Below are 542 nucleotides of genomic sequence, written 5' to 3'. Positions count from 1 at the left end.
TGTTCTCCTTCCTTCTAGTTGAAGAATTTCCCCTCAGCCAGCCTTCCTGTGGTTCTGGGTGACGTCCGTTCCGTCTTTTAGTTGTATATTTGAAGTGGTTGTGCGAGGCAGCACACTCCGGTGTTTACCTATGCCGCCATCTTGGTTTCTCCCATCTTAGCTATTGAGGTTAATAAAATAAAATTGCCATTAAGTGAGTGTGGTGCCAAGAGACCTCCCACAGGCTCTACAGCCATTGCCCGTTGGTGCTTAAACGTTCTGGGTGTTATTCATGCTAAAAGTGCTTTCTCTCTTTTCAGTAAGAGATGCTAAAAACCTTGTCCCCATGGACCCCAATGGCTTGTCAGATCCCTATGTGAAACTGAAACTCATTCCTGACCCAAAAAGTGAGAGCAAACAGAAGACCAAAACCATCAAGTGCTCCCTCAACCCTGAGTGGAACGAGACATTCAGATTGTAAGTTGAAATTATTGCAGCCCAGCATGGGGGGTGGGCCACCGGAGATGGGGAGTTCCTCTCCCAGCTGTTTCCTCCCTCCCTCC

General features: G+C 48.0%; 1 protein-coding gene across 1 annotated transcript in view; it reads left to right on the top strand.

Annotated features, from left to right (window-relative positions):
- The window catches only part of PRKCB (protein kinase C, beta), a gene marked incomplete at its 5' end in the record, with an annotated part of 187455 nt that overhangs the window by 105864 nt on the left and 81049 nt on the right, over window positions 1-542 (top strand). Inside the window, one exon of the mRNA XM_005862048.1 lies at window positions 300-456. Coding sequence (XP_005862110.1) covers window positions 300-456 — 157 coding nt within the window. The remainder of the gene's footprint in view (window positions 1-299; window positions 457-542) is intronic.

The sequence above is a fragment of the Myotis brandtii genome, unplaced genomic scaffold (genome assembly GCF_000412655.1).
Source record: "Myotis brandtii unplaced genomic scaffold, ASM41265v1 scaffold158, whole genome shotgun sequence".
Taxonomy (NCBI): Eukaryota; Metazoa; Chordata; class Mammalia; order Chiroptera; family Vespertilionidae; genus Myotis; species Myotis brandtii.
The sequence above is the reverse complement of the archived record's forward strand: the minus strand, read 5'-3'. Positions and strand labels throughout refer to the sequence as shown.